A 15,272-nucleotide genomic window follows, 5' to 3' on the forward strand; every position below is an offset into this window, starting at 1 on the left:
TGTTCCATCTTTTAAGATATAACTATTTGGTATTTTATATACATACATACATATGTATAATCTTTTATATATTATATACATATATAATCTTTTATATTTCTATATTATATTTTAATATATAATTTATATTTTATTATAATCTTTTATATATTATATGTATTATATACATATATATATGTATATATCTTTCTCTCTCCACTGGAATGTAAGCTCCATGTGAGCAAGGGCTTTATTTGGTTATTTGAAGTTAAAGAACAATGTCTAACTCTTAGCTGGCCCTCCATAAACATCTGTTGAATAAATTCTACCTCAAATGCTCACTCAAATACTCTATCTTGCTTAGTTCTTTGCACTTAGGGGGATTAGTAGATATTTGTGGATTTCATTAACATGCAGATTCAAGTTATATGAGAATCCATTTTGCTGTGGTTTGTTTTTTGTACTTTTCTAGGGTAAGAATGGTAGATGGAATCCCCTCAGACCCTGAGAATACTTCATAGTTGCCTGTCACCTTGAGGAATGTGTTCAGCCTGGTTGCAAGGGAGTCATCCAGTTGTAACTCCATTTTAAATATGATACAAAATGTTGTATCTTTTGACAAATGAAAAACATAAAAGGAAAAATCTGTTTTCCTTTCAAGCTGTAGAGCTTTCATAGCTGAATGTCTTAAAGAGGTTACATTATCTTATCTGTAGAAGAAAAATCCCCTTATTCCACACTTATATTCTACTCTGTGGCCTGTTAAAATTTTATAGTAGAAGCATCTATTTCTTTTCTTGTAACCCTAATCATCTGTCATTTTATATTTTGAACAGTGTTATTTACTTGTCTACTACACCAGCTGGCGGAATGTCAAATCTTTTTTGACTTTTGGTTTAATCTGTCTATGCAACATGTATCTCTATGAACTGCGCAACCTGTGGCAGCTTTTCTTTCACGTGACTGTGGGAGCGTTTGTTACGCTACAGATATGGCTAAGGCAGGCCCAGGGCAAGGCTCCTGATTATGATGTCTGACACCATCCTTCAGACATACTGCCCTGGCTTCCAAGGAAAAAGGAGGGAGCCTATCTTAACTGCCACTGTGATGAAGAAACTGTTCACCACAATCAAGAAGCTCTGCTTTCTTTCTCTCCAACTATCCTTTTTGTTTTAAGTCAGCATGGCATGCCTGGGAGCATGCAGTACCTGCTAGGCAAACTCCTCATGTTAGCCATGAGATTATTATTATTCAGAAGAGGAGGAGACTTCTCTCTACAGGGCCACAACAGTGGAAGAACAGTCAGAAGCTACTGGAAGACTTGGCCAGCAGTCCTGAATCCTTCTGAAGAGTTCAATCAAAAAATATGTGTGGTACATGCTCTGAGGACCAAGCAGGAACTCTACAACCTGGGTTTGCCTTTGTGAGGCATGAGTATAGCCCAAATAAAACGATGCTGTGAAGTTTATGTTTAAAACAACTTGCTAAATATCAGATTATTTGCACATTTATGGTACTAAGTTTATAAAGTCCAGGATGGTGTGGAATTGGTTCTTTTTCCTTTTGTATGTTTGTTTGAATATTACTCTGGAGTCGCTTGATGTAGAAGGCTTTTATGAGCTCATCTCTAGATCAGCACAAGTATTGAAAACAAGTAACATGTTTTCTTTCTAGCCCCTGTTTATAGTTTCTTTTGAAATCATTTTTCAAACATGATTTGTTACATTATAGCCATCGTTTCCCAAACTTCAATCACCTGAATATTACATTTACTATTGTTTCTTAGTATTTATCTTTTAAATCTTAAAATAGTTCAAAAACAAACGAATCTCTACTCCAAGAGGAAAACCAGCATCAATTTACCGTGAATAACTACAAAATAAAACAAAAAATGTTATCCAGTTCTAACTAGATACTAATGCCTCCCAAGGCTCTGAACCCAAGAAGTCTGCTCTTTGTTCCAGTGAGAGAGATGTTACCCAGCACCAAAATGGGGCTCTCTCTGTGGAATTATCAGAAGAATAAAATAAAATTGTAAAGGGAATGACATTCTCACTGTGATTCTGCATTATTTAGTTCTGTGTTGTATACCACCTAAAATCCTCTGGTGTGCCACCAATGGTATGGGTCCTGCTCCATGGAAATACTGAACTGTATTAGCTCCCAGCAATTCTTTTATTGTTTTATGGCTTTGAGGAGTTCAGCCCCTAGTATCTTAGAGAACCTGTTTGCTTTTTGATAACATTACAAAGGTTGTTCGAACAGTTATGAATTGATATAGGAAGCACAGTTTGATTCCATTAGCAAAATCGGCAACTCTCCTGGTTTTGGAAGGCACCTTCAGTAATGATTTTCCTTTGTTTTCAAAGAAGAGATTCCAAGCAAAGAATATAAGGCACTGAAATTTGATATCCAGAAAAACAGTGGACCCGTTCCATATAATTCATATTACTGAGAGTATTAATTAAGCAGAATGGTCCAGAGGGGTAAAATCCTTGAACTACCATGGTTGCCTGAACCCCATATATGTAGGATGTCTGTAACTGTAAAATCTTGCCTAACTAGAACCTTTTTTGCTGCACTCCCCTTTTAGGAGAATGAGGCAAAGGGAAGACAATAAGTTTGTAATATCAGGGATTTATTTAAAACAGGAAATTCTAGTTCATTTCAGTTTTCTGCCTCTAACAAAACTGACAGAAATTATATATATTCTGAAAGCTACCCCAAGATATACTACATGATCCTAAATCATCAAAATAAAATTGATTTGTGTTTGGCATTTTGTACTTACAGAGCCAGGAAAGTGAAGTGGTTCAGTTTAGAAAGATTTTTCTGAACTAATGGTTAAAACAAGAAGAGTTCTCTTGTGATTTTGCTATATGTTGAATCTTTATAGCTCTCTCAACCTGTTTGGTTCAGTTTGGTTCTCCCTATTGTTGAGTTATTGTGTTTGGTATTTGGATCATTCAGCAAGGACACTTTAAAACTCACCAACTGTCTTTAAAGGCTTAATTTATTTTCTGTTTTTGTTGTTTTTTCACCAGCTATTTTGGATAATGGGATGTTTACATCTTAATGTAAAAAATGAAAATAGGCATAAATCATGTTTTATGTATAGAAATGCTTTCTTTCATTATTTGGTGTCTGCATCACTGAGTGTTTATATTGACTTCTCTGCTTCTATCATGTTGTTGCCAAAGAAACTATGAATTTGGAATGAAAAGTTTTTGCCACGAGTATAAAGCTCTTAAGCTCATTAGGCTTCTAATGTGTATGATAGTATAATATCTTCCATATATACTGTACTTTTAAGAACAAGTCTGCATTTACCTAATCATAATGAGTTTTGCAGTGTTGGAAGAGAATTAGTTGCCCTCTTGTTATGAAGGAGGAAACTGAGCTAATCAGATGTTAATGACTTACCTAGGGTCACAGAGCTAAGTAATCCTTTAGCCTTAGGGTTCTTCCCCACCAGAGTGGGGACTGATGAAGATAACTAAGGTTGTACTCAGGGAATAGGTCTGTTCTTGGTGTAAAATTGGGGAATTGGGGACTTAATGAGCTCTCCGGCCTGCTAGTGTCGAATTTAGGTATTTATTAAGGTAATTCTGAAATGCTGCTTTTTTATGAAGGCGTGCCATGAAGGCATAGATGCTTTGTTTTGTATCCTAAAAGTAATCACAATATATGCTTGCTTTTCGGTCTGTATTTGCAATGTATTTATACCTGACATCTTTCCCAAAAGAACTTGAAGCACCATACCCAAATAAGACCTGTACAATGGTAATAAAATATGAACCGAAAGGGAGAAAACAAAATCAGTGAAAATGAAAGGAAAAGTGAACATGTTGCTATTATCAAGTGTATAATTTGACTCTTGAACTTCTTGGAAGTCATGGCTAGAAGAAAGGGAAACAAGTTTCATGTCACTCTAGCTCTGTCTGGTAAGTCAGAGGACACCAGTGCCTCAGGGGAGACTTCTTCTGGAGGGATTTTGGTAAAAATACACTTAAATCCTAAAATGAACAGATCCTCACCTCCTCTAGACATTTGCATATTAAGATTGTGCCTTGAATCCTCAACTTGTACCAGTTTCAGTCTTTCATTTAAGGATTTTTAGTGTGGTTAATAGAGGATTTTGTTCCCATAAGGAAAAATTCTTATCCTAAGCCCTAATTAGGTATGTGTTAAAGCTTGAGAATCCACTTGAGACAAATGCCTGGAGACATGGAGAATCTTTGCCTAATTTTGTAATTTTATAATTTATATAAAGTGAATGTGCTGTCCCTGGGTTAGCACATTTATTTTGTATTAAGTGTGGTCTTTTTCACAGAGGAATCTAGTCTGGAGAAATGGCTGGCCCCTTTTCTCTTAGGCCATGTCTGGAATCTCATTAGACTTGATTTGTGAAGGCTTCACAGAGCAGATTTGTCATATGAGCCTTAACCTCCATGTCACAGAAGTGCTTCCTGCTGAGATTAACTGCCCACCAAAAGGGAGTTGCTTGGCCTTTATTCCAAAAGTTTTGATAAGTAACCTGGGGACCCCACCCTGAGCTATTGGATTTCCAAGAGACACAGCAAAGTGTGCATATGTGTATGTATGTGGTTTTCAGTTTAAGAAACTTTTTGTTCATTTTAAAAGTTAGAGCTATCATGGAGTATATAGTAAAAGAACGAATAAATTGCAGTTTGACCTTGAACAACACAGGGTTTAGGGGCACCAACCCCTCCCTCCCTGTGTAGTCAAAAATCCATTCATAACTACTTAACTACTAATAGCCTACAACTTACTGGAAGCTTTACTGATAACATAAGCAGTCAACACATTTTATATGTTATATGTATTATATACTTTATTCTTTTATAATAAGAGAAAAATTTAAGAAAATCTTAAGGAAAATACATTTTATAGTACTGTAATAATTAAAAAGTCCTTATGTAAGAGACCCTGCACAGCTCAAACCTGTGTTCAAGGATCATCTGTGTCAAAAGCAACCCACTTGATCAAATTGAACATTTGGCCTTACCACAGATTATAGGTAACTCCTCAGGGCTGCCAGCTTTGTCTCTGGGCAAGCCTTCTTTGTGTTTTCCTGCTTTATCATCTCTAAGGAAATGCTGTAGTAAAATCAGACCTGATTTTTAGTTTTAATTGGCTTTAGTAATATGCTACCTTAAAGTTAATAAAAGAAACCTCTCCAACTCCAGGGGTTGTGAATGAGTTTGTGTGTGAAGGCTGAACGGGCTGAGAGCTATCTCTAATAGGGCTATTGATGAGGGCTAGCGGTGTCTGATCATCAGTGTTCTAGGACTGCTGTTCAGTGCTGCCGTATTGCAGCCTCCTGTTTGAGCAATGAACTTTTCAAAGAGAAACGGTGTCTGGCTGCCACTGTTGAAACGTCCTCCTTGAGTGGCCAGGCTTTCTAGATTACTTTATTTCACAGATGAAGTCACAGCGTGAAGCGCCGTGTGGTTGCAAGCCCTGTGGCTGGTACCCTCCTTGCTTGTGAACAGTGAGTTCTCTTGATGCCGTGTACGTGTTTTTCTCCTGCGTCGGCAGTGCCGGTATATAACAAATAGCCTTACTTAGCACAATTGGACACTGTAGGAAACTCAAGGAGAGAAAGAATAGGCTTAGTTCTCAGTTCCTGTACTTAATACCCTAGCCTTATGAATTGCTCCCGCTATTTCCTTGGTAACAAACAGTATTTTCAGCCCCACCTCACCCACGGGTGCTATTTGCCCTTTTCTCCTGCGCAGCACAGCACAGCCATGCAGGTGTCCCTGAACAGGAGCACGTTCAGTGGCCCTCTGAGGGGAGGGAACAGGACTCAGAAGCTCTGTTTCCCGTTTGGTCCTGGCAGGCCCTCCCCAGCTCTGCCCTGATGGCTTGCCTATTTGTGCCAGAGGCTGGGCTGTTGAGGACCTTGCCAAATGGTGAGCAAATAATATTTGGCCTTCTACTTTGAATTCCTCCGGTGCCTGGGACTAATGGTGGCACTTGGAGCGCCGTTGGAGGGCCAGGGCTCGGTCCTCCTACATGGTTCATCCTTAGGGCAGCCTTGGGGATGGGGTGGAGCCATCTCACCTTCACCCGAGGAAACAGACGTTCACACCTGACGTTCAGGCTTAAATGATTCAAAAGTTGGTGTTCATATTTCTGTGCTGCGGAACCTCAGGAAGAATATTCTCTTTGTATGGGTGCGAGTGACGGCCCCTGGGCTGCTCTTGTTCTAGCAGCAGTGCGGACAGAGCCGACACAACCGCCTGTCACAGCAAGTGGCACCGTGTACGAGGAGCACGTCAGCCTCCCAGAAGGCCTTTCTGTAGGCTCTCCTCTATAGACGAAGCACCTGAGGCCTGAAGGGGTAAGGGACTTGACCTCAGTCACAGTCTAGCTCATGTGGTGGTGCCAAGACTTCAGTCCGGATCAGTCTTATTCAGAACTGGTGCTCATAACCACCGTGTACCGTGAAGCTGGACAACATGGAAATACGTCGAAGTATATAAGGAGTATGTATTGGAACGTATATATATGAGTAATCTACGTTACTTTTTAAATTAGAGATTGGTCAGTGCCAACTGCTGCAGTGTGGATATTCTAGACTGAGTAAAACGGCTTCCTAAAATTCCTGCATCTGTAATGCCACATGGGGACATACGGCCGCAGGGGGTATGGTGAGACTTCAATGAGCCTTCAATTTTAGGGCAAGGACCTATACAGTCTGGTCTTTGTGGTAAGACTACCCCATGAATTCATGACTCTCGATGCGGAATATTAAAGCTTCACTGGTGATTCATTTGTTACAAACATTTTTTATTTTTTAATTTTTTAAAAAGATTGTATTTATTGAGAGAGAGACAGATAGCAAGAGAGAGCAGAGCAGGGAGGAGAGGGAGAAGCAGGCTCCTGGCTGAGCCCAGGACTCTGGGATCATTGACCTGAGCCAAAGGTAGTCGCTTAATCAATTGAGTCACCCAGGTACCCCTCTTTTTTATTTTTATTTTTTTCCTTAAGATTTATTTATTCTAGAGCACACAAGCAGGGAAAGGGAGAGGGGGAGAGAGAACCCAAGGAGACTCCCCACTGAGCGCAGAGCCCAACCTGGGCTCGACCCCATGACCCCAAGACCATGACCTGAGCTGAAACCAAGAGTCAGATGCTTAACTGAGCCACGCCAGTGTCCCTCAAGCATTTACTTTTTCTAACTGAAGAACAGAATTGATTGGTTCTTTGATATAAAGTAATTTTATGGAAATTTCTTCATTAAGTGGTCTCTATATCTGAAAACATTAAACAAAAAATAGAACATAACTTTGCAATTTTGAATAGTGATTATGAATTTGGAGTCAGACTCCCTAGCTCTCCCTTGTACTGGTATCATGACCTCAGTAAGCCACATAGTCTCTCTACCTCCATTTCCTCATCTGTAAAGTGGGGAAAATAATAGTACCTTGGGCAAGGTGTTACTGTGAGTATTTGAGTCAATAAATCTAGAGTACTTAGAGCTTGGCACAGTGAGTGCTAGGACAGCGTGGTCCATAGCATTATGGTCTGTCTTGGTGTTACTGTTACTTTCAAGGTAATGAGTCTTTTACATTGTAAATGGCCCTAAATAGACATTGTACAACGTTTTTCAGAGCTCACCAGCAAAGCATCTTATTGGAATGTCTAGCAGACGTGTTGCCTGCCCTGGCAAGCTTTTGGTTACAGACTTCTGGGCAGGGCAGTGGGGATGCATTCAATGAGAAGAGAAGGGAACAGAGCAACTCATGCTTGCCAAGCACCTGGTGTACATCAGGTGCTTTCTTTACAGGTTGTGTGAGCTTAACAAAATCCATCTGAGGTAAGTGAGCAGGATTAAGTTGTCCAGTGCCATGCAGCCTGGAAGTGGTAGACTGGGCTCTCCAGGACCTCACAGTCTCCCAGGCGCTGGAGCACCATCAAGAGGGGGGAAGGTGCCTCTGGGAATCTCATCTTGTCCAATGTGGTCCTTGCACTGTGGCCCCAACATCGTTTGCTTTGAACCCTCTGATCTGACCTAACGGGTGCCCTTGAATGGTGGCCGCCCCAATGCCCACCACTCCGTAGGGGCCTTCATGAGTGTGCGTGTGTGTGGTCTGTGCTTTGATGGGAAGCAAGGGAAGGCAGAATGAAACCAGCAACCTCCAACCCACGATATAGATACTTCTATAGTATCTATAGCATATATAGATGCTGGGCATGTGAAGCCTAAGGCACTCTTAAAAAGTGCAGATGCAACATAAAAGATGAGTCCGATGCAAAATGCAGCCCTCAAAAAAAAGAAAGAAAGAAAAAAAAAAAAAAAAAAACCCTGCATGAGCCAGGAGGTGCCACTCTAGCTAACTGACAAAGTCAATGCACAGAAGCAAATTTTGCAAAATTGGAAAATAGAGATGCTGACAAACCAGAGATTCTAGGCAGGTCTAAATTAGAAATTATGCTGAGGGGGAGAAAAAGTGAAGAGGCCCCTCATGGACTCCAGTGAGAACTCTTCAGTTCACAGGCCTCATAGACCAGCGATAGGAAAGGGGCCCTGAGGATGAAGATGCATTCAGCAAGTAAGGGGATGGCTCCTCTGTGGGTGAGGTTTAGGGCTGTCCAGCCAGTTGGGACAGGGGCCTGCTTTACCCTCAGCCCTAGACAATCCCCTCCCTCCCCTTATTGTCTTTCACCTTCATCCCATCCTCCGGACCTTCTGCTGGGTCTGTGAACCTAGACTGATCACCTGGTGCTCTGCACTGCATGCATCCGGGCCCTTGGTAGGAAAGGACTGGCCACACTGCCTGCTGCGCACCGCTGCTGCTGCTACGGCTGGCATGGTGTCTGGAGGAGGTCAGAGCACAGGGTTTTGCAATTTTGGTTTCAAGGTGATCTTCCCACGGACCCCCTTGGTGTGATGCTTTTCATTTCATTTGTCTGCCTTTGGCTTTAAGATCTTCGAACCCTAATTCCATCGTGTTTATGTTTGTGCCGTACTGTGGTCTAGCACTTGGATATAGGACAGGCTCACACATATATGTAGAATCTGAGAATGCTGGAGGAGAGAAGAAGCTTAGACATCAGCCATTCCGATGGCCTGACTGGGCTTTGTTCTTGAGAAGCAGCGATCCTGCAGGTGGGAAGGAAAGAGAGGCAAGAGGAAGACAGCAAATACCGTATTTTTCATTCCAAGACAGAGATGGGGTGGGGGTGGGGGGGACCTTAAAAGGGCTTTTTTGAGAATCCGAAAGGCTAAGAGAAGCTGTAGTACTATAGTCCATGGACTTCACCTGTTGTCAACCTTGAGAAGTGGCAGGTCCTCTGTCCCTGCAGGATCATCAGTGCCCAGTCAGGTAGGCACAATGGACAGAAGAGCCTGTGGGCCGGAGTCATACCTTTTGCCCTGGAGGATCAGAGCTGCCTAGGAGATGGCACCAGTCCTCTCTCCCCCTGCCTCCCGGGCCTGGGGACAAGCACAGGCGAGAAAATGTATGGGCGAGCTCTTTGTACACCTTGGATTAAGTTCATCCGAAAGCAGGGGGTGGGGGCATGGTCTTGTCTGGGCTGCTGTGCCCTCTTCTTCCCCCACCTCCGCAGATAACACCAGCCCTTCCAACTCGCCCCCTGATCCCTGTGCTAAGTCACGGTGCTTGTCGCGGTCAGCATGGCCCAGACTTGATAGCCCCTTCCTTCCGGATACAACCTGGAGAGCATTTGTTGTCTTCACAGTGAGGAATTATCTTGATTTGGACATTCAAAAGCTGTGTGTTTTCAGCGTGTATCCCTGCCTCTGCCCTCTCTTGTGCAGGTGGCTGCGTGCTTCTGAGCATTGTACTCCCCGTGCCCAAGAGGGCCACCCCGCGCTGCAGTGATAGGGGCTCAGCATCTTTTCCAAGCCCTAGAGGCTCACTCTCTGCTAATTAGCAACTCCTGGCCAGGTTGCAACATTAAGGAAAACACCCACATCTTATCACACAAAAGCCACAGCCTCCGGGCATCATTTGACTGTATGGCATTTAGGTGATACTTGCTTTTGGAAAAGTTCTGTAAATGTATTTTTTTAAAGTCTTAAAGTAACATGACTACTTGGTGACTATGTAGCTTCAGCTTCCTCAGTGCACCAGGCTTCACTGTGCCTTCCCGAACATTGCTAACCCCCCTCTGCAGTCAGATCATCACGATGTTGGCTCAAGTCTGATCTTGTTTGTTTTTTAAAATTATTTATTCATGAGAGAGAGAGAGAGAGGCAGAGACACAGGCCGAGGGGGAAGCAGGCTCCATGCAGGGAGACCGATGTGGGACTCGATTCCAGGACTCCAGGATCAGGCCCTGGGCTGAAGGCAGGCACTAAACCACTGAGCCACCCAGACTGCCCTGATCTTGGTTTTATTATTATTATTATTATTATTATTATTATTATTATTATTTATTTTTCTGATCTTGGTTTTAATGGTCTTTGCTGTCAGTGGGTGTTAAAGCAGTGTTTGGAACTCACTACAACCTACCAATGGGGTCTTTGCTAATAAGTTTTGCTAATTAACATTCCAGGTACAATATGCTTTTGTTAAGAAAAAAGAAAAGTATAAATCTCTAAGGGAGACACAAATGTGTTCTCTGCAATTAGCTCAATAGAAATGGGGATGGGCGGGCAGCCCCAGTGGCGCAGCAGTTTAGCGCCACCTGCAGCCCAGGGCGGAATCCTGGAGACCCAGGATCGAGTCCCCGTCCCCCCCCCCCCCCCCCCCGTCAGGCTCCCTGCATGGAGCCTCCTTCTCCCTCTGCCTGTGTCTCTGCGCCTCTCTCTCTCTCTCTCTCTCAATCATGAGTAAATAAATAAAATCTTTAAAAAAAAGAGAGAGAGATGGGGATGGGAAGGGCTCATGGAAGTTCTGGGCTGCATTCCCTCACTGCCCTGGTGTGCGCCGGGTGTGCATACACACGCACGTGGTTTCATGGGCCTGCCTGAGGGCTTGCCCTCCACGAGTCGCCGCGGGGTTGGGATTCTTCAGGAGCTGATGTGCTGCCCACTTGGTCCAGTCAGCCTCTGAGGTTGGCGTTTTCATTTGGTTTCCTTTCCTGATTGATTACTGTTTCCTAACCTGAAAAGTTCTCAGAGTCAGACATGAGCTTTATACAGTCGCACCCTTCGCCGTGCACACTGGGAGCATTGCTGATGCTGTCCCGCTTCCTTGGAGCAGGGGGCCTGCCTAGGACCAGGGCTGCCACACCTGTGCCCCCATGTGGCACATTGTTGCAATGAACCCAGTGAAGTTTGGTGGTGGTGATGGTGATGGTGGTGGTGAACTTAACAGTGAGCACAAGCAGGGGGAGCAGCAGGCAGAGGGAGGGAGAAGCAGGCTCCCTCCTGAGCAGGGCTGGATCCCAGAACCCAACCCAGCATCAGCAGATGCTGAACCAGCTGAGCCCCCCAGGCGCCCCACCGCGGGAGTGAGGTCTTTCGCTGGCTCCTTCATGTTCACTTGACCAAGCCCCTGGGTTTATTTCCTGATCCCAACCATGGCCCTACATTTGATGGCTGTGGCAGGTGGGAACCGCCTTCCTACCACCTGGAGGTAAGAGTCCTCCTGGGGCACACAGGTAGTTACCTGCATGTGCTGAGCCGATGGGCCTGCTTTGAATCTCCTCTTAGTTACCAGTTGTGCGAGGTTGGGCAGGTAACTCCACCTCTGTCTGTCCGTCAGTGACGTGGCGGCCAGGAGGATCAAGTGGTACTTATCCCCGTGTCTGGCACACAGTGTCCAGCAAACGGTGGGCATGGGTATTAGCTCTCCAGGTCAAACCAGCATCCCTCCCGCCTGCATCTCCTCCCCTCCCTGCCACTTGGGTCCTTTCCATGATCTGTGTTCTTGTCATTTTCAACTTTCTTTCCCTCATCACGGTTCACCTGTTTTAAAACATCCTCTTCTCAACCTTGGATCTTTTCTGGTTCCATCCTCAGTCCCTTGTCCCCTTGACTCCTCAGTCCAGGGAACTACCCTCTCGCCAAGGCCACCAGTGTCCTCTCGCCTGCCTGCCTCAGTGGTCCTTAGCGGATGTTCTCTCCATAGCACTGTGCCGTTCCCCACTCGGGGTCGGTCTCTGCCCTCTGGGGCTCCCTCCCCGGTGCCCCGCCAAGGGCTGAGTGCACCGTTCTTCAGGCTGGAACCAGGCCCGTTGTTGGCCCAGACCGCAAATCAGACCAGGACACGTTACCAGTGAAAGTGTTTAATAGTTAAATTATTTAAATAGACGTTTTAATTTCCATGGGAAATCATAATCTTATCTGTTTTTGCAAGAGCAGGAATAAAAAGAGTGCACACCCTTGGAGGGAATGAAGAGCTAGTACTGCACGGTGTCACCAGTCACTGCTGGGATAGGGGGGCTGGGCCCCCAGGAGGCCGAGGAGACCGTCACTGACGGGGGGACCAGCAGAGGAACTCAGCACACACGTTACTCAGGTTAGAAGCAAAATCAAAACCCGGCACCACCGGAGGGTACCGTGGGGGGGGGGGGGGACTTGAGAACACCACCATGGAGAGAGCCGGCCCCCCCCACACCCACACACCTGCACACCCGCAAAGAGATGCAAGGGGGGGGCGATGCAGAACTCGAAGGATGGAGCAGCAAAAGCATGGACAGACTTGGGCTGGCAGTTTAGGTCTGCAAGCTTTGCTTCTCAGAGCCGTGCTCACACTGGGGCGAGAGATGGTGTGTGGAAGGGGCAGGCCGGTGCTCGTGTCCGGTGAGGGGTGGTGCGGGCGGGCATCAAAGGAACGTCTCGCAGCTGCCGCCCCACCCCCTTCAAGCTCGGGTGGGAGGTGACATTTCTGCCCTGAGAAGCAACAAAAAGATCTGGGCACGGGACCCAAGGACTCTGACTAGATCTCTAGGATAATAGTTCATTCTCCACTTTCATGCCCGTTTCCATTTTATACCCTTGTAGGGTATAAAAGTGATTTATATATATATATATAAATTTAACTGCCCCCTCCCCCAAAAAACAAGAACCAGACTAAACAAAATCTCTGCTAGCTTTGTCTTTTGGACGTTGAAGCTGGGCTCTACCCTTTCCTCTGGTCTGCGGAGGGAGAGCCAGCTGAGAGAGGCAGCAGGCGACTGACATCCCAGGGAGAAGAGACCGTGGTTTGCTGCAGGTTGGGGCCGGTTCCCTTAGTTCCAGCCGGGCCGAGAGGGGAACGTACCCATTTGCATTTAACTTTAGGGAAGTGACGTGTTAGGGAGGGGGGTCATGTGTACGTGCATCTTCCCACTTACTCTGAACGCAGGGCACCCCAAAGGACATACGCTCACTGCTCTGGTTGGACCTGGGAAAACCCAAAACTGCCGAATCCGAGGTGAGGGAATGGGCATCCTGCATGTGACCAGTTCCACAGCGTAAACACACACACACACACACACACCTACACCAGTACATACGTTGACATACATACAGTACAAATGCTGTGCACAGCTGTTTTCTAGTATAATTTACAAAATATAGAATTTGGTATATTTGTTAGATCTCCAAGGATTTCAATGATACAAAATAAAAAATACAAAAAGACAAATCGGGGTCCCTGCCCTCCCACCCCAGCGGCATCTTCGTTTGCTTGCGGGTCTCTTACACGCATACAACTAGCATAGTCTAAAGAAGGGCACAGAAAGTTGTTTTATTTAATAAATATTCTTTTTCTCAGAACCACCCCTCCTTGCCTCGAGTCCTCTTGCCTCCCCCTCGCACTTCGTTCCGTTCCCCTCGACGAGGCGTCGTCTACGTGTGCGGGTGCAGGAGGGGGACTGCGGAGAAGGCCGCAGCCCCTCCGCAGCCAGCACTTCCGCCAGAAGCCCCTCCGTGGGGCAGGGGCCGTGGCCTCTGGCGGAAGCTGAAATGCTCACACAGCCCTGTCGCCGCACGCCTGGCTACCACACGCCGCCAGAGCTCCAGCAGCTCCTTTCTACCCGTGCAGTAGCAGCACCCGTTAGAAAACTCGAGACTCAGATCACGCCTGGCGGAGTCTTCTACGGAGGAAACATCTTTGGTCAGCTTGGTGCTCGCAGGACGCTGGCACCCCAGGGCCTGGGGCCTGCCCACAAAGGCAGAAGCTGCTTCTGGAGTCAAAGTGGAAAATCTCACCGGCGCGGCCACACGGGCTAGAGCGCAGGCTTCCACCTGCCCACTGGCACACAAAGAAGCCATTTCCGTTTCTCAGGAGGCCAGGCGGCCTGGCATCACCAGTTGGCAGCTGCTAACTGAGCGGGGGCCCACCGTTGAGGAAGTAGGTCATCATCTCGCCTTTGCCCTTGACCTTGACCACACCCCTGCACTCCAGCTGGTACGTGTTGGCAGCCAACACCTGGTACATGTCCGTGGTGACCTGAGGAGGCAATGGAGAGGTTCAGATCCCTGAACTGCCTGTCGTCATCCACGATGACAGGTGCACCCGTAGCAATCTCATGCTGCTGCCATCGATCCTGAGCATGTGACCAGCGTGCTCACCCAAGTCTCACTCCACGGCAGCTAGATTAAATGGGATAAGCAGCGGCCCTCAAACTCGGAGGGAAGTCCTATGATCTCAGGCCCACAAAACCCGAGTCCCTTCCCTAGGGTTTCACAGCTAACCAATGGCAGAGCCTGCATCCAGGCCTGTGTCCTACTGCCCATCTGCTTCAGCTTTTGGAACAAAGAGGGGGACTGAGCAGTGGCCTCGGTAGTCACCGCACTACTGCTGGGTGAAGGAGAAAGCAGCTATGCAAGCGCGAATCTCACTAGGGGAGCTCCCTGAGCACATCCCACAGTACCGCTTGAGGCTCCTGGCCCTTCCTGGCTGTCAGGCCGGGGGAGAAGGGCCCGGGAATCTCTGGGTGGGCTACTGGAAGGTGACCCTGCTGCGGTACCATGCGTATTCCAAGAATGGGAAAGCCCTCTGCAAAGCTGAGGTGCCAGGCCACTGTGTGGTTGCACAGAGTCCTTCACTTGGCTGTGGGTGGGGTCAGAAGCTCTGCAAACTCTCCCCATCTCCCATTGTGTCCCTTCTCCCCTTGACACGGGGATGCAGGTGGGAGAAAGCAGTTTGCTCAGGTCACTCCGACAGCACCTACATGCCAGCCAGGCGGGGCTGATCTGGCCAGAGCTATGCTTGGGCCGACTCTTTGTTCAGGGGTCCCACGGGAGAGGGAATCTAAGGGACATTTGAGCAGCGTCAGTGTGAGCAAAGAAAGGGCCATGCAAGAGAGCACAGTTCAAACGTGGGGACACTGAGGCCAGGGAAGCTAAATGACCTGCCCAC

The 15,272-nt window shown here is 46.4% G+C and overlaps 2 protein-coding genes across 7 annotated transcripts in view; one reads left to right on the top strand and one right to left on the bottom strand.

Annotated features, from left to right (window-relative positions):
* The window catches only part of SEC22A (SEC22 homolog A, vesicle trafficking protein), a 68,994-nt gene extending 65,307 nt beyond the window's left edge, over positions 1-3,687 (top strand). For both annotated transcript variants that reach the window (XM_025990188.2, XM_072725146.1), the window contains exon 7: positions 816-3,687. In XM_025990188.2, coding sequence (XP_025845973.1) covers positions 816-1,016 — 201 coding nt within the window. In that variant the 3' untranslated portion in view covers positions 1,017-3,687. The remainder of the gene's footprint in view (positions 1-815) is intronic.
* Positions 3,688-12,194: 8,507 nt separating this feature from the next.
* ADCY5 (adenylate cyclase 5) overlaps positions 12,195-15,272 on the bottom strand; it is a 147,938-nt gene continuing 144,860 nt past the window's right edge. For all 5 annotated transcript variants that reach the window (XM_072725187.1, XM_072725186.1, XM_072725183.1 and 2 more), the window contains one exon: positions 12,195-14,360. In XM_072725187.1, the coding sequence (XP_072581288.1) occupies positions 14,232-14,360 (129 nt within the window). In that variant the 3' untranslated portion in view covers positions 12,195-14,231. The remainder of the gene's footprint in view (positions 14,361-15,272) is intronic.

Source organism: Vulpes vulpes, chromosome 1, assembly GCF_048418805.1.
Source record: "Vulpes vulpes isolate BD-2025 chromosome 1, VulVul3, whole genome shotgun sequence".
Classification (NCBI taxonomy): domain Eukaryota; kingdom Metazoa; phylum Chordata; class Mammalia; order Carnivora; family Canidae; genus Vulpes; species Vulpes vulpes.